Raw genomic sequence first — 977 nt, forward strand, 5'->3', positions numbered from 1 at the left:
ACCTTACAGCTTTCTCTGTCGATGCCTGCGGACATGTCTTCGCTAGTCTTTGACTTGTGAGTGCTGGTACCAGCCCCGTTAGCGCAACCGTCCTCGTTGAGTGCAGTGCTAGGTTGAGGAGTGTCTTTAGAGAGGCCACTGCTTTGCTGGTATTTCTTTGCTGTGTTCTCAGTTTCGTGGGGACCAGTCCGAACCGTGTCACAGAGGTCAGTCAGGGTCAGTTTAGGGTCCCTGAAGGCCGTCTGCACTTTAAGAGGTTCTGGGACCACCTCCATTCTGGCCACGCCCAATTCTATGTAGGATCTAGGGTCGTCTTTCGGCGTGCTCCCGGTTCCAGAGTCCGACTCGCTCCTGGAATCGACCCCAGAATCACCGCATGTCCTCGTGTCATCGTGACGTAACTTGTTTTCAAGGTTCCGCATCTTTGTGTCTTGGTCCCGTGTCCTGTGGTCACAGGTGCTTGACTTGCGGTCATTGTTGCGTGTCTGTTTGCCGTTGTCGTGTGTATTGCGGTCAACATTGTGCGTGTTGGCCACTGGAGTTTTGTTGAGCTCCTTCAATTCTATGTTTATGTCAGGTTCATAACCAAAGTTATCGAAATAGTTCTTCTGAGGCTTCTGTATTACATCCATAGAGTTTTCACCCATCTGTAGGTAAGCATGGGCTGCATTCTGCATGGTGACCCAAAAGGGCAAAGGTGAAAGCAGCGTAACTGTCCGCGATATTTTCTGCTTATTAGTTTGTCTCGCTTTTTAATCTGACCCCAGTCTCTCTGTCTTATCCCTCCGTTTTTTGTCTCTGTTTTTGTCTTTTTTCCTTCATTTACCTTCTCCTTTCACAGTGAACACAGCAAAACACGGAGCAATGAATACTAGACCAACTGGAGAATACTGCATGCTAAATAAATATCAATAAATACACAAATAAACTACACGAAAACAGACTCTCAGCTGACTCAGGACTTTTACTGCAGGATC

General features: G+C 47.5%; 1 protein-coding gene across 1 annotated transcript in view; it reads right to left on the reverse strand.

Annotated features, from left to right (window-relative positions):
• LOC115816494 (adenylate cyclase type 4) overlaps window positions 1–677 on the reverse strand; it is an 18,177-nt gene extending 17,500 nt beyond the window's left edge. Inside the window, exon 1 of the mRNA XM_030779448.1 lies at window positions 1–677. This exon is cut by the window's left edge and continues 463 nt beyond it. Coding sequence (XP_030635308.1) covers window positions 1–677 — 677 coding nt within the window.
• Window positions 678–977: the final 300 nt, after the last annotated feature.

This window comes from Chanos chanos, chromosome 7 (genome assembly GCF_902362185.1).
Source record: "Chanos chanos chromosome 7, fChaCha1.1, whole genome shotgun sequence".
Classification (NCBI taxonomy): Eukaryota; Metazoa; Chordata; class Actinopteri; order Gonorynchiformes; family Chanidae; genus Chanos; species Chanos chanos.